This window comes from Corvus brachyrhynchos, unplaced genomic scaffold, assembly GCF_000691975.1.
Source record: "Corvus brachyrhynchos isolate BGI_N302 unplaced genomic scaffold, ASM69197v1 scaffold70, whole genome shotgun sequence".
Taxonomy (NCBI): domain Eukaryota; kingdom Metazoa; phylum Chordata; class Aves; order Passeriformes; family Corvidae; genus Corvus; species Corvus brachyrhynchos.
The window spans coordinates 8590738-8612642 of NW_008236217.1; the positions used below are offsets into that span (position 1 = coordinate 8590738).

Sequence of the window (21905 nt, forward strand, 5' to 3'; positions counted from 1 at the left end):
AGGTCCTGCCTGCCCTTCTCCCCACCCCCAAAGGGTCCTCTAGTCCTGCTTCCTCCCATTCATGTCCCCATAATGTCTCCGTGAGTGGCTTCCATGAGGACAGCCTGTCTCTTCCACAGCCATGTGTCCCCAGGATTCATGTATGCATGTGCTGACATGCTGGTTGGAGGGTACAGACCTGCTTGCTGCCCAAGTAGAAATGAGTGCTGATTGCTTCCACCATGAGTGTCTTCATGGAAGGCAAACTTTGAGTTCTTTTCTTGGTCCAACCACTGACTTCCTGAAGGTTTGTGGGAACATCCCTGTAGGAATATCCCTCTGCCAGATATGATACAGGTTGAATGAGATGCTCAAACACTGACTGTGGAGGTTGGGGTGCAGATGAGCTGTGGATGTGTTGACACAAAGACACAACTCACCACAAAACAGTTACAAGACCAAACCCTTGCTTTCTGGTGTCACTCCTGCCCATTCTCAGTGGCTACCCACTGATATCCCTCTGCAGTGCCACAAAGCTGAGGCCAAAAGGCCACTTCCCCACTGACTCCTCAGCAGCCCAGGGTGCATTTCCCACTTGTGCCCTGCAGGCGTGTACCTTTTGACCTCTGCCTTTACCCCAAGTGACTCCCAGCACAAAGGGGAACATGCAGGGCTCCCACCTTCCTCCCAACTATCGTTCTCATCTGCCCTCCCAATCCCAGCTAAAGGCTACTCTGACTGGCCAGGCAAACCAGCTGAAACTCCTGAAGGCATTATGGCTGGGAATGCCTGGTTTGCCTTAGCTGAGCCCTATGGGGTTGACAGACGTGACAGATGTTGCTGAAGTGCATGGGGCACCCTGCGTACACCCTGAGGTCTGGGCAGACTTGAGATATCAGTGGCTTTGCCTGGGGGTCAAAGGCATATCATACACTGAAGCAAAGTGAATGCTGCCTCCCAAGTCATGAACAACAAAAAACAAACCAGAAATGGAAAAAAGCTGAGGGAAGTAATTTTCTTTCCTCCAGAAAGGGCACTGGAGGTTGTTAAAAACAATTCTTATACAGATTTAGCATTATCAGGGTCTGTTTTGGAGGACTGACTTACACAAAAGCATAAACCAGAAGCAGCTCCAATCTAAAGCAGTCCAAGTCCGTGACTGAAAATACTATTGAGACATAAAGCTGAATATCCAGAACTATATAGAATTAGATGTGTGGATTGTGTCTTGTTGCCATACTTTCCACCACTATGATCCTCATCTTTACCTTAGCAAAGTGATGCCAAGCAATCTGAGAAAAAAAACCCAGGTCCCACAAAAGAAGAAAGTGCCTTCACATTTCCCAGTATCCAGTAGAAATTATTGAGACTGATTTGGTAATCCATCCAAATCAAGGTTGTTTTAATAGCCATGGCAAGAGGGGCACAGCATGGGAGAATGATTAACTTAATCCTCCTACCTTGTTTGTTTGATGCTGCCTCACTCCAGTGCGAGTCAATAAAACTTTGTGCACTGACACACAACTTCCAGCACCTGCCAGCTGGGCCAAAATGGGGATTAGCAAAGCTGCCTTTCTCTTTCTTTTCTTGCTCAGCTCAGGTAAGAGTCCTTTGACTTCTGCTTGTCTAGGTGAGACTGGGGCCAAACACTAGCAAGCTCTATGTGTTGAAGGTAGATCCCTAAGCCAATGCATCACTCATTTCCTGGGCAATGGCGGATTTGGGCCTTGCAGGTCAGAAAGAGTTGCCGTAGAATGAAGTGAGAGCTGTGTTGTTCCACAGTCGTGTTCATCAGTGACACAAGAAGAGCAGCAGCTTTGGTGTCTGCATGGGCAACTCCTGGCTCCCGGCAAACATCTCCCATGTCCAGAGATGGGGGCACCTTTGGGCAGCCTGTCAAAGGCTTGTACAAAACCCATAGCAGTCAGTGAGAAGTCATCTCTGATTTCAGCAGGCTTTGGATCAAATGCTAAAGGTAAAGCTGTGCTTACTGCCAAGCATTGTTAAGCACAGTGGTACTGATCTTCATCCTTTATGACAGGAGTTTTAAAGCTTTGAAATGGAATATTTAAAACAAAATTTAAAATGAACAGGTTCCCTTATATTCCAGAAATTTCACATTCTGTTTTCAAACACTTATAATAAAATGTTCTCCTTTGTTTTCCTGATGGCAGTAGGTAGAAATTTACTCTTCAGTAACCTAGATCACCTTTTCCAGGAATATCTTCAGAACTCTTTTTTACAATTCCAAAAGAAGATAGGTATTCCACTAAAGGTAATATATTAATTTTAAGCTTATCTACAAATTCTGTAAATCAATATTCCATGTGCAGTATACATTTCAATCAGATGTCAATCAGATACCATACTCTCTTGTACTTTGAAATTACATATAGTTGCATGGCACTTAAATGACTTTTTAAATGTACTGATAAATATGTATCAGTACAGTTTTTATGAGTTTTTAATAGTTCAGACACTTAAAGTCAGAATACCAGGGACATATCATTGGATGATTGTGCCAGGTTATAAAAGACAACTAAGGAAGTGGGGGGTTTATTTGATCATTGTTATCAACTCTAGCTGACTTGCTTGAAAGTGATGATCTACAACTGCCTTAAAAACCAATTTTTATGTCTTCTGGGTTAGTATTGGTCAAATCTGGAAAGATGCATATATAAAAGAAGAAACTAGTTTGTTCACATATATTTAAATATTCTGTTCAATTATCATGTGCAATGTCTGGGTTTATAAAGATTTTAGTCAGACTAATACATTTCCCTGATGCATTTGAAATCTTTCATATTTTTTTCTTAAGTTTATACTTTGCAGCGTTTTTCATGCAACCTTTTCCTTTCTATTATCTAAGCTTCTGCCAATCTGTGTTGCCTTTTACTTTATGCATGTCATCCAAAATCCCATGTAATCATTCTTAAACCAACTGTAATAATTTTTTTTTCTTATAGTCACTGAAAAGGAATAGTATCCAAAGTAGTGCTCTTTGAAGAAACACAGAGTTTTAAGATGAGTCAATAAAGTTTGGAAAGGAGTATTTTCCTGTCCTGGTCCCCTGGAACAGTGACCTCAGTTAACTTAGGAAAAAATTCAGGAAAGGAAGCACTTGTTCACTGAATCCATCAGGAGAAATTAGTAGTCTAGACTATTGGTGCACCACATAGTCCTGCTGTAACAGCAGGATTAGATATGGGAAGCCTCAGTGTCAGGGATTTCTTAAGACGTGGGGTTTATAGCATTGAGCCAACTCAGCAAAAAGACACAGAAAATGCCCTCAGCCAATTAATAATCTTACTTTCACTAGCGGCCCAAATACCTTTTATTTTGTGTGAATCTGTGTCATATGGAGGTAGATGATGAATGGCCCATATGTCATGGGAATTAGTAACACTGGAGAGATGCTGCAGTGAATTCAGCCCTAATACGAATGCATAAATGAAAGATTCACAACATTACCTGTACAAAATTATGAACTTCCTGCATCTGTCAATAATAATCTAGATCAAAAAAATGAAATAATTAAACCATATCACTTGTGCAACATTGTAACCTGATGCTGGAGATGGAAAAAAACTCTTGTAGAAATTAGGAACAGAAACATAGAATCTTTATAGACATAAAAAGAAAAAAAGTTAATTAGATGGCAAACTCCATCGTGAGCAACAGTATTTTAGAGGTGTGTTAAATGTATTAGCAGGTACATCATATAAATCTTGTGCACATGCAGTTTTCAGATATAATAACACTAATTGATTTACTAATTTAAAATCTTGGGTTAATTTGTTGCAACAGAGACGTAGCCTGACAATTTCATTACTAAGTCTGCTCAACCCATTACAATAAAACAATGGTGGCCACTGTAAAAGGCTATACAGTAACTTTCTGATTGAGGTTTCTTGGTCTAGGGCAGGACATTTTGGGACAAACAACTAGGCAGTGACCAATAAAACTATAGGGATTGCACAACCCACATGACAGGCCATAATCTCACATCCACCTCATTCATGCTTCTCCAAAACTTTGATACAGGTATCACTTCCCTTCATCTTTCTCTAATCAGTGTTGACACCACTTAATCTCTCTCTCTGTTCCCCCTCACTCTTGTTTCACATTTCTTGTTTTTACCTTCAAACTCCTGCATAACTCTAATCAGAACTGCCTCTACATCTTTCTTCTGCTGCTTTTCTCCCATGACATGTTGCAGTCATTCAGCTCTGATTGTGTCAGGAGACAGAAATCACCTCAGAGTTCATCATCTTTTAACCAGAATTATGCAAAATAAATTGTGTCTTCACCTGTCCGAGCTACATGGAAAATGGGACTGAAATCCACAAATCTTCTTAACTGCAGAATTCTCATTTGTAATGTCTGATTCCTTTCCTTTCCTTTCCTTCCAGTGAAAGGAGATATACTGGATGACTATTTAAGAACAGATGGTGTTTGGATACTTACTCGAAATAAACAGTTTTACAAGACAAATAATGAAAAAGAATGTGCAGAGAAATGTGAAGCAGAAAGAAATTTAACCTGCAGGTAATTTCTGTTGAATCTTAAAACAGTGCCATTGTGTGTGTCTGCGTATCAATGATATGTTCCTACTGTTGCTCAGAACCAACATCCCCACTCTGCTGCAGCTCTGCCTACAGCAGTGTCTCCCATGCCTGTGCCTTTAGCTTGTGACTTATCTCCACTCATAAATTACCACAAGATCAAGTAAAGAGTGGATTTACAATGTACTACTCATTTTATAGTAAATGTTCAAGCTCCTGTTTTTATCCAACGTTACACGGAGAACTGCTTGAGCCTCTTTAGCTGGATGCTGCTTTGTTTCACAAGAGTGAAAGGTTTCTAATCCATTGTAGGGACAGACACTAGCCTGAGCAGCTAGGATGCTGCTGATAATGTTTTGCCAATGCAGTTTCTAGTTGCCCACACAATAACTTATTCACGTAGTCATATATCCTGAATAAGTGAGCCACTTGAGAGTAGTAGATAACACTAACCTCTTACTCAGTGTCTAAAGTACTGAGTGCAGTATCTGAAAGATAAAAATGAATAGCAGTGCTACCAAATTAATAATTTATAGAAAAATAATTATGAGTTGTATAATTTGAATTGCGTTTAAAATATTGCTTCCTATGTCAATATTGCTTCCTTCTCAATTTCAACAGGGCTTTCCTATTCACCAGGAAAAAGCTAGAGTGTTTAACACTGGCTGAAAATGCTAAAATGACAGTGATGTTCACCAGCACGGACACAGTTCTTTATGAGAAGAGAAGTATGTGTACAGTAAGATGCTACATATTTACTCATCAAGCCTATTCTAATGGCATCCATCTGTTCTCCGCTGCAGTGCTGGAGCAAATTCCTGTACAGGGCAGAAAACTAACAGAGAATTTGGGGGCCAAACAGGAAGAAGCCACATTACTAAAAATGCTGTTCAAGAAGGATCAAATACCAAGGCCTAGATCCATGGTGGTCTCTATGTGCCATTTGAACTCAGAAGTTACTTGTTGTCTTCCTTCCAAACCCAGTTACACAGTCTTCACCTCCTCTCCCTGGGTGTTAGATATGTCCACATTTATTATTTAGACAGGCTAAAACAATTTAGGAGGAACCTCGCAACATCAGAAAGTCCATGGGCAAGGCTATTGACCAGCCATGGACATGCTGGGACCTGGGTCTCACTGTTGAAGCAGCAGTGACTAGACTTTTGGTCCCTCCAGAAGTACCATGACAAACCAGGCAGCAGCTTCCTTTTAGCAAGACAAACAGCACAGACATTTGTAGTCCCAGCCACAAACTGTGATGGCAGTAACTATTGCAAGGTGTTCCAGAGGCTCAGTTTCTTCTATCACATTGCTCTCCTGTCCTTGCTCTAACATTTCCATTTTATATTTTGAGGTTTAGGGAGACTCCTCTTGTGCAAGCCAGAAAGGGGAAAAGGAAGGGGAAATCAAGATCACTGCCCTGAATATCTGGAGATTTTTCAGTGTCTGTTGCCAGTAAAAGCATCATCAATAAGATCTGCATTCTCTCTGCCTTGGAATCCAACTAGAAAAATACCTGGGATAGTCTGAGGCTAAGATGAATCAAAGATTTGGGGGCCACTTATGTGACAAGTGTATTTTGATAACTAAATATTTTTGGCTTAAAGGGATAGTTGGATGACACCCACACTGCAAATGTGCTTACAAACAATGCCTTTCAAAGAATCTCCAGCTGCTGGTGAAAGACATTCCTATTTATCCCGGTATTACAATAGTATAAGCATGCATTTTTTGCACGTCAAAACCAACTGTGATTTGATATAGCTGATCTCTTGACTTGATTTTGTTAGCTTTATAGCAATGCTTCAGAAATTTTTCTCATTAGATGCCTAGTAGTTGTAACTATTTTCTTTTAAAATACATTATAGAATCATAATGTTTGCAGGCACAAGAGGTTCAAAACATGAGTAAAACATGTTTCAGCATGTACAGATGAGCTTCAGTTATATCTGCAGATTTTCAGTACCAGGAATGAATGTTGTAACACCTCTGAATTAACAAATTTGATTCCATTTCAGTTTACCTTATGGAGTGTAAAAGAGGGATTGGGACAGACTACAGAGGAACAGAAGCCAAGACTCAGAGGGGTATTCCATGCCAGAAGTGGGCAGAAAAAATACCCCACAAACCAAAGTATGCCTATTTTCATTTCTTTATGCTGTTCTGAACCTCTTCCAAGCTTCTTCATCTTCATATATATACACAGATTTACAGCGCAAGTTATCAAATCCTGTTGTCAGGTGACTTTTTAAAACAGCTTTATCTTCATCTGTATTGTTACTTTTGACTCCACTGGCAGAGAACTGCAATGATCTGGATAAGGAAAGGATGCATTGTCAGCTAGGGAAGTTGGGTCTAAATGTGAGGTGTCTTAAGCAGATTAAATGCTCCTTCTCTCAAAACTATGAAGATTTTGCTATTGGTGACAGGGGGGTCATAATTGCTCTGCTCTGTATAAGGTGGTATCTGTCCACCTCTACGGCCCCTCTACCTGCCATACAGATAGTCAAAAAAAACCAAAACATCAAGAAGAGTATCCAAGGGTCAAATGGACCTGACCAGGTAGAGTTTTCTCAGGGCTGTTTGTCACTGGGCTCCCTGAAGCAAGTGGGGAAGCAGAGGTCCTGTTTCCTCTGATTTATGTTGAAAATTATTTTTGTTGTTATTCTAATGAAACTTGAATACACTTGCTCAGATAGTTTAAAAGTAATTTGGTCTTGTCTGGGAAGATTACTGTAGGAAGAAGCCTAGCACCACTTGCTTCAGATCTCTGTGTGACCTGGTTGTGTTTGGTGAATAGTCTCTAGAAATACATAACTTTTAAAGTAGCTCCATTAAGACAAACACGATAGAGCCACAGGTTGTCCCTACAGCTGGATGCATGTAATTAAGGACAACAACTGTCCTTTGAGATTGTCATCGTCCTTGCAGGCTGTAAGCTTGCTCCTTATTGGCAACTGGGACCTAGGGAGAAAGCTACTAATAATGGTAGTTATGGCATGTTTTTTCAGTTTTCATTTATGGCTTACAATGGGGAATCTGTTTCTCTCATTTTACTGTGAATGAATAAAATTCACAGCTAGGTGCACAAGTTGGACATTTCCCTTCTGTTCCACCAAAGTATGGGAATTAAAATAGAATTTTAATACTATTACAGTTATACACCCGAAAAACACCCCAATGCAGGGCTGGAGGAAAACTACTGCAGAAATCCTGATGGGGATGAAAGTGGACCTTGGTGTTACACAACAGATCCTGCTACGAGATTTGATTACTGTGCCATTCCAGAGTGTGAGGACCAGGTCACACACACTGGAGAAGGTATATTTACTTTCCAGAGAAGGGATGTTCAAGTAGGTAATATTATTCCTGCTACTTTTTGGTGCTTTATTTTTACAGATTGTTTTCAAATTAGAATTTAAATCAAGCTGAACTTAAGAAGTTCTCAACTCAGAGGTGTTTTCCTAATTGGCTTGAGTTATCAAAGTTCTTTGGTAATCATGGAAGAACTAAAATTTTCTGATAATTTGCTGATATAGTTTGCTTTATCTTCATCTGTCTTGTTACTTTTGACTCTACTGGCAAAGAACTGCAATGATCTGGATAAGGAATATATTGCTCTTGTACCAGTAATTTATGTAATTGTAACAAGAGTAAAGATTGACCCAAGTGCTGTGTTACACACTGAATTCCTATTGCTAGCAGCACATACAGATACAAATTCCTCCCTGCAAGTGAAACATATTCCTAAAGCATTATTAATTTGGCCAGGCTGTAATGCAGAGTCTTCTGAATTCCTTTCATTGTTAGCCTGAGCAAACCCCACTTCTCCTTCCAGTGTAGTCTTCCACAAATAGGCTGGTGCATTCCTCACTTTGTTTTCCTTCTGCCTAGGACCTACAGGGGAGTGCATGCAGTGTAATGGCGAGGATTACCATGGACAAGTTTCAAGAACAGAGTCTGGACTTGAGTGCCAACGCTGGGATGCCCAAGAGCCTCATATGCATGGATTTACCCAGAAACAGTGAGTGATGCTCAGCACTGAGTTCATTCCCACAGAGCCTGGGAGACCCTGCCTGCAGTCAGCCTTGTTGATACATCTGGCCATAGCTGACTCACGAGCTTCTCTTTCATTTTCAATGTGCAGCTATCCAGAGAAGGATCTGAACATGAATTATTGCCGCAATCCTGATGGTGAACTTCAGCCCTGGTGTTTCACTACCAGCCCAAATAAACGCTGGGAATATTGCAACATTCCTCACTGCTGTGAGTCTGATTTCCTGAGATGACTCCAGAGGGTAGCTCTTCTCATTAAAATTATGCAGGGAGGGGAAAGACAAGAAACCACAGTTCTGAGTAACCTAAACATACCTCTGTGAAGCAGGAGAAGTGCACGTTAATAAGCAGAATCACTCATTAAATTTCTGTTATGTAAAACCAGGTATGGTCAGTGAGGACGCAGGTGTCATGAAGAGCAATAAGGCCAAAGATGTTATGGAAAACCATAATTTGCCTTTAACCACTTTACTTTTCAACTTACCTGGGAGGCAGGACATTCAGGTTAAATCAGGTGGTAGTTTACTGCTGATCTGCTAACTCACAGAAATCATCTGAATTGCCATGTGGCCACACTGTGATATTTTACCTGGGTCTGATCAGCACAGCCAGCACTGCCTTTTTCTTAGCAAGGGATGAATCCTGAGAAACAAGTTCAGACCTCATGAGAGAAACCTGACATACCAGCGAGCTAGCTTAATTCATTAAGCAGAGACCACTAAATCTGGATGTTTCCAAGGCACTGAATTAAGAGATAACATTGCCAATTGTAGAAGTGGATTGTGCTTTGAGAAAAAAAATTTAGAAGTGTGTTTTTCCTCTCTAGAGTTTGCTTTCTTATGTATCTGCACTTGCCAGTGCTCTAAGCAGTGGGGTGTGTTTGCTAGATGTAGTTCTCTTCACCATGCTTAATTACAGATGGCAGAATAACTATTTATAGACTTCTGTATGATAAATTGTGAATGTTACCAAAGCATTTCCATCCTGTGACTAAAACTTAAAGTTTAAGGAACACACCAACCTTTTAGGGTTATACTCATGTCTTTGGGAAATTCTGTATATTATAGGTATGTGCTGTAAATGCATTTTCCATTTGCCCTCTGCAGGTTCTATGTCTCTGATCATTACTCTTATTTTCTTTGCTGCTCCCCACATGGCAGACCATTTCACTTTCTTTCTTTTTTTCACTATTCCTTCTGCCTCTCTTTCCCAATTCACTGGCTCCAAAGGCTCAGCTCCAAGGTTGCTTTGCTTTCTCTCACAATTTCTTCCTGGCCCTTTCTGCCCTTCCATGCTACCTGTATTATATTACTGTACTCCATTTCACTTGGGTTTACAAGACTGTACAGGACTACTTACTGCCTTTCCTGTTCTGCTCTCAGGGGACAGCATGCACAGAGTCTGGCTCAATCCAGCAGAGTTATTTACTGGCTGCTGTAAAAGGGCAGACATAGGACATCCATCTGGCAGTCTGGAGGCTCATAAAAATGTACTCTTTGATTTTGACATGGCTTTTAACCAGATTAACCTCTGCTGAAAGAAAAAAAAAAGCATCTTCAACATTATATTTTTGAAAGCACTACTTATCAGTATTTTTCTCCCTTCCCCCCTGTGCTCTCCCCTCCCCTCTCCTTTTTTTCTTTTCCTGTTCCAGCTACACACCCACCAGTCTCTGGCCTAGACTCCCAGTGTCTTTCAGGGAAAGGAGAAGGCTATCGAGGAAGGATATCCATCACCGAATCAGGAAATGCCTGTCAACACTGGAACACACAGTTTCCTCACAAACATGGTTGGATTCCTGACAGATACCCCTGCAAGTACGCTGAGTCTCTCGTTGTAACAAATACCAAAGAACAGAGTTATTCCCTATGAATCCAAATGCAGAGGCAAGAGGAGCACAGGTTTTCCTCATTTATGTTATGTTGTACTCTCGCTGTTTGTCAGTGCTCATTACTCCTGTCCAAGTCTTGCTCTTCATTTTTTTCTGCCTCCCTGTTTATTCTCAGGTATTTTTCTCACCTGTCTCCTCCACATCCCACTGCAGAGCTATAAGTAGTTCACTACTTTTATATTAAAATTCCCTTGGCTGTGTTTTGGCACATTTTCAACGCATTACTCTTCTGGAAGAGTGATGCTCCAAGGACAACATACTCCAATACATCCTTGTGCTCCAAGGTCAGAGGAACTGGGTTTGCAGAGCATTAGCAATGTGCAGGAATAGCTGGGACTGACTGGCTTATAGCTCTGCAGTTTGATCCAGCAAGTTTTCCTAGGCACGTGAAACCCTGTCCATTATCACAGGGCAGAGAGCAGCGTGCACCAGTGCTCCTATCTACACACTTCCAGTCTGTCACATCCAGCCTTGCCTGGTTCTGACTGTAATCTCAGGGGTATCAGTGCCTTCTGTTTTGAAGTCAGCTGTTACTGCTGCATCTTGGCCTCAACAATAAGAGCAGAAAGTGTAAGCATCGGAGAAGTTCTTCCTGTTATCTTCAGCATTTATACCGTAAAGTCGAAGATCATTGATTAGTCCCAAAGCAGTGATGCATGGGTTAATCAATCTCCAGAAAGAATAAATACACCACTGAGCTGAATTCTGCATGCAGTAGTTGTTAATAGTCATGCACGCAACTCTTCTGGATTTCTATGAATGGTTTAAAGTCAGTGTTCCTGTTTCCTGTTTTAAGGGGCTTAGAGGAAAACTACTGTAGAAACCCTGATGGAGAGAAGAAGCCTTGGTGCTATACCACCAGCAGCAGCGTTAGATGGGAATATTGCACAATTCCTCCCTGTGACAGGACAGATCAAGGGATTGCTGGTATGGATAGCGGAGTGTACTTGTGATAAGGACTTTAAAACAGTGAAAGATTTATTGTTTCATATTGTAAATGTATTAACTCTTTTTTTCAGTCACTTTGTCACTGTTAATGTTTGTCTGCCTGGCATGTTGCAAAATCTGCCAAATATTAAACTTTCAATGGTTAAGGAAATACAGTGATGGTTGCAAATCACTAGTTGACTCAACAGAAGAATTATAGAATGAAAGATATTTATGCTTTTATATTCCTTTTTTTCCCAAAGGCAGGCCAATTATAGCAAGTTCATTGAAAAATTAAAAGCAAGTTTAAACAGATGAAAAATTGCTAAATAAAATGAACTCCCATTTTTGGAAATTAGCAACAAAAATAGGATAGGAGCTTCCAAAGCAATAAAAATCACATTGAAACATTCATTCATTTAAGCACAAAAAATAACAAGAAAGTCTTAGCACAACCAAAAGGATAATAGAGAGATTGAAGTTTAACATAATGTCTGAAAAATTTATCATGGGCACAATCACCAGTATCTAATCTTTGAGGATTTTTCAACTTTCTGGAAATTGAACTTTCTTGAACTTTCTTATCTTTAATTCTAACATGTTCACATAAGCCAAAGTGAAACTGACTGGTGAACACCACCTTCACTGAACAACATCTAACATAACCAGTTAAAACTGTGAAAGTTTTCTCAGTATGTTTGGAAATGCCCTTCTGCTGCAGGTGTGATGATTTCACTGGATGCTGTCTGCATAAACAAGTCATTCATTTTTGTCATGCTGTGTGTTTGAGGCTTTCTTGTGCCTGCTCAGTAAGAACATAAAATTCTGATGCCAAAGACCAGTTTCTGTTGTTCGCCGCAGATGTGCCCGCACAAGTTCCCCAACCAGAGGAGTGCTACCGAGGCAAAGGCCAGAGTTATCGTGGCACAACTTCCGTCACTGCATCGGGAAAGAAGTGCCAGGCCTGGAACTCCATGTTCCCACACAGGCACATAAAAACCCCAGACAGATTCCCAGACGCGTATGTTTATCTCACTTTTTCTCGCTTTCTCTGGCAATAACTATTGCTGGTTATATTATCTTTGCACATCTATGATTTAAAACACTGATAGGGAATATGTCTATAAGAGTCAACTTTTCTAAGATACAGAAAGGTTTTCTGTTAGTCTCATTTTTAAGAATTGTGTTTTCTTGTTATCTAAATTCTGTAAGTAAGTAAGATACAGCTGTGTCCCTTACTCTTAAATCTGATCGTCTGTAACCAACACCAGGAGACTTGTATCCAGAGACTGGGCATCTGCTGAAATATGTGTTTTGTTTATGAATTTGAGACTTTTTGTTGTGGCCTTTCTAATGATTTAATCTGGGGAGGACACAGCATTTATGATGCAAAACACGCAGTCAGATATATCATGCTTAGAAATACCATCTAAGTGTTCTTTGCAGGTGGAAATGGGCACTCAGAATTGCATACGCTGAAATTTCCCCTTATCTGCTTCAGACTAACAAAACTGTACCAGCGCTGACTGGACCAGTGATAAGATAATCAACATCACTAATGTGCCAGTTTTTAGTAAGTGTAGGAAAGCAACAGGATTACAATTGTGAGGAAATACATCATGCTTGGTGTATTATAACTATAACCAGGAAGGGTGATACTTTTCTTATTTTTTTGCCCTTTTTATGATGTCATCCTAAATAATTTGAAATTTTCAGTTCTATTTTGGCATCAAAAAACTTCAGCATCCTCAGAGGGGACGATATCTTTCAAAAACATTTAAAAAAATTAAAATCAAGCTGTGAAAATGTGGAAATCATGTTCTGTCATATTCAGAGAAAAAGCATTTCAGTTCTTTTTTATTCTGAGACTGTGCTGTGAATCAGGACGGGGAAACACTGCAACTGTGAAAATTATTGAAGAGAGAAATTCTACTCCCCCGTGCCCCAGCAAGCACAGACATGGTAGTGGTCTCACTGAAGTCAGTAGAAACGGGGTCTGGGGAATATAAGAGGGAACCAATTGCATAAGCATCTATTTGCCATTCTTCTGAATATGAGAACGAACCCTTTGGCATTTAAAAAAAATTTTGGAAAAGCCTAAGTGCCCACCAATAGTATGAATCTTCCTCCATATTTATTACTAATTCACACATTCTCACAGTTGTGTATGCTTATACATGCATACTTAGAAATGAAAATAATTGCCATATGGGGCAATTATTTAGGTACTCAGTGCCTTGAAATACTACAGCCAGAATATAATAGTATATTATAAGCCAGTAAAAGAGTATAAGCCAGTAGTTGAATTATGTTTCCTTATGCATAAATATATTCAAGACTCCAATATGCATGTGAAATATAACTCTTCACTAGCATCACAGCCACGAATGTGTTTGCTGGTAATAGCATATCTGGCCATAAATAAAACCAATAATAAATGTATTTATTTGTACATAGTAGATGTACATAGTACATCTTTTTGTCAAGATAGTCCTATGCTTACTTTCAGTCTTACACAGCATGACTGTAGACTTTATTTGTGCAGGGATTTGAGGCACAACTATTGCAGAAACCCAGATGGTGACAGCAGCCCATGGTGTTTCACCACTGACCCCAACACGATATGGGAGTACTGCAATCTCAAGAGGTGTGATGATCATACACAAGAGCCTGCACCAATGACTACCTTGCAATGATGGAACAAAACATTGGCCCAACTACACCAACCACATCTGGTAACAGCTGGCTATAAGTGTCACCTCCTGTAGAACCTGTGGGTAAAGGAAATAGCAATCCATCAAAATTACTCGAGTGTCATGGTTTAACCACAGCCAGAAACTAAGCCAGAACCATGCAGCTGCTCACTCATTCCCCCATCCCTTCTTTGGTGGGGAGGAGAACTGAAAAAAAAAAAAGAGTCATGAGATAAGAATGCTTTAATACTTGAAACAAAACTATGTATAATAACTATAATAATAATAAGAGCAGCAATAATAATTGTAATGAAAACATGAGAGAGGGATAAAACCCAAGGAACACAAGTGATGCAATTCGAGTGAACAATACAACTGCTGACCAATGCCCAGCCTGTTCCTGAGCAGCAATTAGTGGCTCTGTCCAGTGTATGTAAAAAACATGTTTTTCTACAGTTGGAATATCCCTGTGGCCAGTCCAGGTCAGCTGTCCTGGCCTTGCTTCCACCCAGCTTCTTGTGCACCTCCTCACTGGCAGAGAATGGGAAACTGCAAAGTCCTTGAGTTAGAGTACACACTACTTAGCAACAACCAAAATACCAGTGTGTTATCAACATTATTCTCATACTAAACCTGAAACACAGCACTGTACCAGCTACTAAGAAGAAAATTAACTCTGTCTAAGCCAAAACCAGGACACTGACTAGGCCTGCAACATAACAGTTACATCCCTCCTGCAGCTTTCAGATCTGTACTGCTGAATTTTGCAGCAAGCGCTCTTTAGTTAGTACGTGTCCTGTAGCCTATGTCATTTTACAGTGCATTCTGAAGGACGTCTTTTTAATTTACATGAACAAGAGGAAAACAGACAACATTTCTAGTATTTCTCTAGCCATGTGCTACTGAAATACAGAAGTGTTGCTATTATAGGAATTTTGCTTGTTTTCAGGGGGGTGATCTTTGCTTGTGTTGTTCACAGGCAGCTTTGTTTTACAAAATGAGGTAAACGAGGTTTTGCTCTGTCCTGTTTTGTTACTTCCTTAATTAATAGTCTACATTGGTCAAAGTGGTATGACATTTCTGAAAGTATAGTGGAGCTTTGCATGGGTTACCTATTTTGCAAAGGAAGGTGGAAGGGTTGAACAAAAGATACATTCCTAAATTGAGTTGTGTGCTCTTCTTACTCACATGCAGCAGAAAAAAAGTACCTGTAGCAATGTCCTTGGAAGCAAAAGTTGCTCTTTCAGTCTAACGGGCTGCTGAAATAAGCTTCTCTCATCAAAGTGCTTACTGATACCAATTTAGTAAAAACCTTGAAATCTTTCCAGATATTTGCAATATGTTACAGAAAATGTTTAGCCTGAAGTTCCTTCATATGAATATGTAATCATCCTGAATTTATGAATGGAAGTATCAAAAATAGTTAATTGTGTGGAGGATTTACTTTGGGAAGCACAGATAACTGTCAGGTAAAAATAATCTTTGAGTATAAGCAGGTCAATGCATATAATTTGGACTTTCAAGGCTCAGAAACAGTTTCAGAAGCTCAACAATTCTGCACGAAGCCCAAGAACTGAGGTATACACAGCATTTTTTTCTTAAGTCACACAGTCAACCAGACTAGTAGGCAAATTGTGTAGGGTAATATCCTACTCATACTAGCCCAGTGCTGTGAATACCCCACTCACCTGAAGCAAAGCCTGTAATACACTGCCTGAACATAGAGACTGTGGGCAGTGCATTCATTGATAGAGTCAAAAATCATTGGACATAGGTATTTATATGCTGCATGCCTGGATTTTAAGGAACAGCATTAAAACAGTTTAATTATTTTTGTCCAGATCAAGTAGATCGGGGATGTGGAAAATTAGGAAACTTCCACTTTTTTATGTGTAATTGACCTTACAGTGATCTGGGGATGTACTCACATCCATGACTGGTGGATCTTCAGACCAAGAGCATGGCCTGGATGCTTAGAAACTACTTTTTTTTCCCCCAATTCTTTTACTCTAGTGATGCCTTTTCCTGGTCTTAAAATCAAGACTCAAACACGGTTAGAAGGGGAAAAGGGGTTTTACCTCTGTATTTATTTTAAGGATCCTTAGGTGCACTAAGTCCAGGTCGAATGCACCAAAATGCACACATCAATGCCCACCCACAAAAGATCTGGTATAACAATATAGGTCTTACTAATTAGCATATCTATCAAAAATTCCCCAATGAGAGGCTCCAGTGAGCCTCCCTTCCCCAGGAACCTTCCCCTGGATGTTCTATCTCAGTTTACAAAATGTGTTCTGGAGAGGACCTTGGTGTCTGGGGCTTTCTGATCCCTAACTACGAGGCTTCTAAGATGTTTAGTCTCCTAGCTTAACAAAATTAAGTCTAAGAATGTAGGCAAAAAGCACTAAGAATACAAAAAGCCATAAAAAGGTATATAAAAGGGGTATAAAAGAAAAGGCAAAAAATCATCATGGCATCGCCAGCAGGTCTAATAAAACACTTTCTCTCTCTCAAGTCCTTGTGTCAGTCACATTTTGAGGCCTTTGGAGTTACAATATTATTCCTGCCAGTATTTTGCTGTTTGCATGCCTAGTGTCTCTATTACTAGAGGAATCACTTTATACTCTCTTTTCCTCCCTAGGCTGAAGTTGAAGGACCTCTGGTCTGCCAAGAGAAGGACATATTTGTCCAATATGGAGTCACTCTTGGAGACTGGACTGTACTCAGCCATCAAAGCCTGGTTTTGTCCGAATTCCTAGTTTTGTTTCTTGGATCAAGAATGCAATGGCTTCCCACTGAATCTGGATGCAGGCTAAGTGCCCTGGAAAGCAGTCCCTGTGTCAGAAACAACATTCCAAGCATGGTTTTACAAATTATGTAATAATTCATAGGAATCTTAAATAAATACCACTACTGGCTGGGTGTAAGTAGCTATTGCAAAGCAATAGGCAAGCTGACCAATTGCTACTGTCTGTCAATGTCCGTGTTGTACCTGCGTGAGTCGACCATGTTGCACGTGGCAGCAGCTATAAGGCTCCTACTCCACCCCTGTTACACCCCAAATACTTAAATAGGCACTAAACTGAAGGTTTCTTTACTCTAGTTGGTGCAAAGGGAAATCCCAACCAGATATTCTCAAGAAGTGAAAAATCACACAAAAGTTTACTGGCAAAAATATAGAAAATTAAGGGATTTTGGCAAAAGGATTGAATAGGACATCATATTCAACACAAAACCACTAATAGCATTACTGAACATTAATTTAGTATTTAGCATTTACTTTCACCCAGAAACCTTTAAACCTATGAGATGTTATGTTACCCACAAAGTTCCATGAAAAGAGAATTAGGATAAGAAAGACAGAGAGAAAGAAAGAAAGACAGACAGAAGAGAGACAGAAAAACACACATAGAGCTACCAGCTCCTAGGATTCCACCGTGGGTGAGATAGGAATTCCAGGAAACTGGCAGGGTCAAGGCCATGTGCTCACCTCGTGCTCCATCTTTTAAGCCCCTGGGCCTCCATGGGCCTTCCCCCTAAAGAGAGACTTCCAGTTGCGTGGCCAATCAGGGGCTGGGATAGCACCACCCCCCCCTCCCCATTTGATTGATTGATTGATAGCTCTGCCAGGGCTTGGGGGGCCTGGGGGCAGGGCAGAGTGCTGCCTCACCTAGCAGCACACAAGCATTCCAAACACCCCAAAAAAGACACTAAACTTATCCAGTCTCTGACAACCACTCCATGTTTCAAGACATCAACTGGGACCACGACCCTGGGACCTTTCCTCTCCTGGTCCCATCTAGCAGACGGAGTAGAGAGGAATGAAGAGGAAAGAATAATGGGAAATTGCTACACCAATAAAACCTAGCTAATATCTTTTTATGCAGTTCATTCCCCCCACCACCCTGTGAGTCAAAAATCTGCAGGACAATCAGGCTCTAGGGGGTGGGAATTCATGCAGCAGTCTTTCAGCACCCAAAGAATCCAGCAGATCATCCAAGATGCCCTGTGTTCTTGGAGGCGGCACTCTCCTTCTGTGAGGTTTAGCATTCTCTAACAGATAATTTACACAACTATTTGTGATACTTGTTGGACTTGTAAGCTGAGTTCCAAAAAAATCTTGGGTGAATTCAATTTAGGCCACCTTGCTTTTCGGACTCCACAATCTTACACTTCCAGGTATCCCCACAACCCAAACAAACACCCATGTCCCAGATCACCACCCTTATCCCTCCCACCAACCAGGTTTCAGGGAGATTCCCAGAACCTGTACACAGGGAGAGAGACAAGGTCAATGGACATAATGGTGAGGTAAAGAAATTTAGCCAAATTAAATTTAATAAAGAAATAGATTTTATTCCGCGGCCGAAAGATCGGTCACACAGAAAGCCACGACTGAGAAAAGCAGCCCTGAGCCCGGGGTCGGAGCTGGGTGAACACGCATAGATCTGATCTCTATCGCATCAGACCTCCCAAGTTCACGATTGCTGCTTCCGCTGGTTCCTTCTTATACAGGTTTTGGGCAGAGTCCAAATTAATTCTATTTTTCTCGCAATTTAGCATATTCATGATGTTTTCTTGTCCCGAAGTTGGGCTGCACAAAGCCTTTCCTGGGTCTGATGAATTGTCCATCCTGGGTGATGAATGGGCCATCTCTGATGATGAATGGGCCATCTCTGGTTCCTGGAACAGTTATTTTTAGTTCCCGGAATGTCCAACTCCTTATCAGCTGAGATGTAGATATCAGAAGATAGCGATCAAGACATCATAGTGTTAATGTCCCGGTGATAAGATCCAACCACACCTGGGGTGGAATCCTCACCTATTGATTACATCTGTGCTGAAAAAACTTCTTGTTCAACTGCTCTAGTGTTGTGAAATTTTCCTCTCAGCCAGGTTGGTGGGGGGGGGAGTTGAAACTCTGTCTGCATGGCTTTATTACATTTCAGTTTTATACATAATAGCACGAATTACATACTTTATTTATAACAATGGGAAACAACATACAGTACAATTCTACTCATTAAAATGATCTGGATTGCCTCAGGGGTGGGAGTCAAAGATAAAATAACACTCATTCATTCCAAACTCCTCAGCACATCATTTTTAGGGTCATGATTTCAGACCAAAAACCTTTTCAACTTAACCAAACCCTTCAGTGGTTCTCTGACATAAATTTTTCTTTTAATCCTTCCCTGTCTACAGCTGGAAAGAACTTTCCAGCTGCCACTTCAGCACCACAATTACACTTCACACATTCCTTACTACATTCACACATTGCATTACTACACACACTTCCCTTGGTAATATTATGCTTTACCCTGAAGAGATAGGAAGAGGTACACAGATTAGTTTCAATAATGAGTTCCCAAAACTAAATTGAGGGAGGAACCTTTTCTACCCACTGTGTCAACCAGTGAGAAAATACAACTATCTTAAAATGCTGCAGGCAAACCTATATAAACGTATATGAATATGAACATAGCAATAAGAGTCAGAAATAAGATAATTACTAATGAAGTTATCCAGTACTTTAAAAATACAGACGAGTACGCTCAGTATTATGTAAGCAAACAAGTTGGAGTAGCCAGCCATATTGTGAGACCTTTTCATTTTGTACAACGTGGTTTTGAATGGAACGAGGTATTTTGCAACTATACAGCTCCAGGGACACTGGAACTTGAAAAGGCATTGTAAGGGCACCATGGCAGGGTGCCAACATTGCCAGCTCCACACATTCTAAGTTGTGCCACCCATGGTGATGAGGACCACTGCTACAGTGTCCAGCTGACATTAGAGTTCGGGTTAGGGTTGAGACAGTAAAAGAACTTCCAGCTCCAGGGACACTGGGGCTAGGGAAGGCATTGCAAGGCCATCACAGCAGGGTACCGAGACTGCTCACTCTACACTCTTTTCATCCGTTCTATAGTTGTATCACGGACACGGACATGTACGGAGTTAAAATGAAGTTCCTTTACTCTTGTAAGCGCAAACACATTTCCCAACCAGATTTTCTCAAGAGTTCACAAATACACAAAAGTTTACTGGCAAAAACTCAGAAAATTAAGGAACTTTGGCAAAATATTAAACACAACACCAAATTCAATATAAAGCAATTATACCTTAGCAGAAATGCAGCATTAATTTAGTATTAACTTAGCATAAACTTAGCCCATTCAACCTAGAAACCTTTAAACCATAAGACAGTTTGTTTCCCAAAAATGTTCCATGAAAGAAGATTAGAACATGAAGAAAGAAAGAGAAAGACAGAATGCCAGAAGAGATATGGAAAAAACACACATATAACTACCACCTCCTGTCTCCCCAGGCAGAAACTAAGAGAAGGCAGGGTCCAGACAATGGCCACCTCCTGCACAGCCTCTTTTAAATCCTTGGTCCTTTGTAGGCCCTCCTATTAGGCAGGACTTCCAGTCACTTGGCCAGTCAGGAGCTGGGTTAGCTCCTCCCCCAGTGTGTGATTGATTGGTTGATTGCTTGATTGATTGCTTGATTGATTGATTGACAGCTCAGCCAGGCTGGGGGTCTGGGGGCAGGGCACTGCGTCACCAGAAGCAAGGCTTGACCCCTTCCCACCACACACGCGCTGGCATTGGTTTGAGACACTAAACTCACCCAGTCTCTAACAACCACCCCATATCTCGAGACAATCGACTGGAACCACTGCACTGGGACCTTTCCTCTCCTGCTCCGATCTAGTAGATAGAGCAGAAAGGAAAGAAGAGGAAAGCATGCTGAAACTCCTATAGTGGGCAGCTGCTATTCGTAAATCTAGTTAATATCCCTTTATGCAGTTCATTCCCCCCAGCACTTCAAGAGTCCAAAAATTGCAGGACAATCAGGCTCTGGCAGGGGGGAGAATTCATGCAGCAGTCTTTCAGCACCCAAAGAGTCCAGCAGATCATCCATGATTTCCAGTGTGTTTTTGGAGGCGGCACCTTCCTTCTGTGAAGTTTAACATTCTCTAGCATTAGATAATTTACACAACTATTTTTGATATTTGGACTTTAAGCCAGGTTCCAAGATAGCTTGGCGACTTCAATTTAGGCTGCCCTGTCTTTTGGAGTCCATAATCTTACATGTCCAGGTATCCCCACAACCCAAACAAATATCATATAAACTTACATAAACATATATGAATATAAACACAGTAATAACAAAAGTCAAAACTGTGACAATTATTAATGAAATTTATCTTACCTAGTGTTTAATAATATTGATGAGTATTCTCAGTATTATGTAGGCAAAACGAGTTGGAGTAGCCAGCCATCCTTTGAGACATTTTCACTTTTAATTTGTTAAATAACCAATTATCAATGTGAGGTTAGAGTGGTCCTCAGTGAAAAAGACATCCCTCTCTTTTACTTACTTACTTATTCTCTTGGCATGTGAAGCCATACTTGCTATTACAATTCATACAAGCTCTTGCTGGGATAGCTGACTAACCCAGGGACAAACAACATTGTTGGTATACTGGGAACACTGCCCTGGAAATGCAAAACTTTACAATAAAATACATTAAATAGTTCATGTCTTTGTATTTTGTTGCAGCTTCCAGTGCGGTTCCTCTGTGTTCTTCTTTGCTTACAGCTGACTTTATTCACATCTGGACATATACCCAGTCTCTTGGCTGGAGAGGGTGTAGTAAAACAACAAACTTGCAAAATGATGAAAGCATTTTTCCTGGAGCAGCAGTTCCGCCACTGGCCTCCAGTGGCAGGTAAGGTTTAAATTCACTGCCACCAGAAGGAGGCAGTGCACGAGTATTATGCAACG

At 40.7% G+C, this 21905-nt stretch overlaps 1 protein-coding gene across 5 annotated transcripts; it reads left to right on the forward strand.

Annotated features, from left to right (window-relative positions):
- Positions 1 to 1471: 1471 nt before the first annotated feature.
- Positions 1472 to 17078, forward strand: LOC103624196 (plasminogen). Of its 5 annotated transcripts, none has more exons than XM_017746221.1 (13): positions 1473 to 1579; positions 2198 to 2254; positions 4392 to 4527; positions 5166 to 5272; positions 6563 to 6677; positions 7702 to 7865; positions 8439 to 8568; positions 8692 to 8810; positions 10255 to 10417; positions 11288 to 11418; positions 12280 to 12439; positions 13964 to 14065; positions 16753 to 17078. In XM_017746221.1, the coding sequence occupies exons 1-13, from the start codon at positions 1531 to 1533 to the stop codon at positions 16868 to 16870; spliced, it is 1551 nt and encodes a 516-aa protein (XP_017601710.1). In that variant the 5' UTR covers positions 1473 to 1530; the 3' UTR covers positions 16871 to 17078. The 5 variants fall into 5 exon arrangements, with proteins under 5 accessions (XP_017601727.1, XP_017601718.1, XP_017601736.1 ...); XM_017746232.1 differs by having other exon boundaries at positions 1474 to 1579; positions 13964 to 14153; positions 16753 to 16849; XM_017746238.1 differs by lacking the exon at positions 13964 to 14065 and having other exon boundaries at positions 1472 to 1579.
- Positions 17079 to 21905: the final 4827 nt, after the last annotated feature.

Bases quoted from the DNA above. Each gene is read 5' to 3' on its own strand.
- LOC103624196 (XM_017746221.1), top strand. From the start codon at position 1,531: ATGGGGATTAGCAAAGCTGCCTTTCTCTTTCTTTTCTTGCTCAGCTCA. The intron at 4,528-5,165 runs GTAATTTCTGTT...CAATTTCAACAG, and splicing joins GAAAGAAATTTAACCTGCAG to GGCTTTCCTATTCACCAGGA. The intron at 10,418-11,287 runs GTACGCTGAGTC...TCCTGTTTTAAG, and splicing joins CCTGACAGATACCCCTGCAA to GGGCTTAGAGGAAAACTACT.